A 451-nucleotide genomic window follows, 5' to 3' on the forward strand; every position below is an offset into this window, starting at 1 on the left:
GGGGGGAAGGGGGCCGTTGGGGAGCGGAGACGGGCCACGGCACCGCTGAAACCGGCGCCTCCCGAGAAGTTTCTCTTACCTGTCGTAGATGGGACCTTTGAAAGTCGGGTCGTATTTCTGCGGTGTCCCTGCGGAGAGGAAGAAGGAAAAGAAAAATGATTTGGGGGATGGCTGGGATGGGAGGAAGGGGCTCCTCATCCTCCTCTCCCCACCGCACACAAAAAGAGAAGCAGAGGGAGTGTAACGCTTTAACCAAAGGCCTCCGGATAAGCAGAATCAGGAGGAAAATAATCTCCAAATGCCATTTCCCTCCGTCCGTGCCTCTGCTTTCCAGGCGTGGAAACAATTATTCCCTTGGAAAACCCATTTCCACGTGGTTTTCTCCAAAAATGCTTCCCAGGATTCCGCCCAAGATACCCGAAATCCCTCAGAAGCACGGAAAAGCCGCGGA

The 451-nt window shown here is 54.5% G+C and overlaps 1 protein-coding gene across 1 annotated transcript in view; it reads right to left on the bottom strand.

The window, feature by feature from the left end:
* Positions 1 to 128, bottom strand: part of SLC44A2 (solute carrier family 44 (choline transporter), member 2) — a gene marked incomplete at its 5' end in the record, with an annotated part of 10,798 nt that extends 10,670 nt beyond the window's left edge. Inside the window, 1 exon segment of the mRNA XM_009577616.1 lies at positions 80 to 128. Coding sequence (XP_009575911.1) covers positions 80 to 128 — 49 coding nt within the window.
* Positions 129 to 451: the final 323 nt, after the last annotated feature.

The sequence above is a fragment of the Fulmarus glacialis genome, unplaced genomic scaffold (genome assembly GCF_000690835.1).
Source record: "Fulmarus glacialis isolate BGI_N327 unplaced genomic scaffold, ASM69083v1 scaffold31015, whole genome shotgun sequence".
Taxonomy (NCBI): Eukaryota; Metazoa; Chordata; class Aves; order Procellariiformes; family Procellariidae; genus Fulmarus; species Fulmarus glacialis.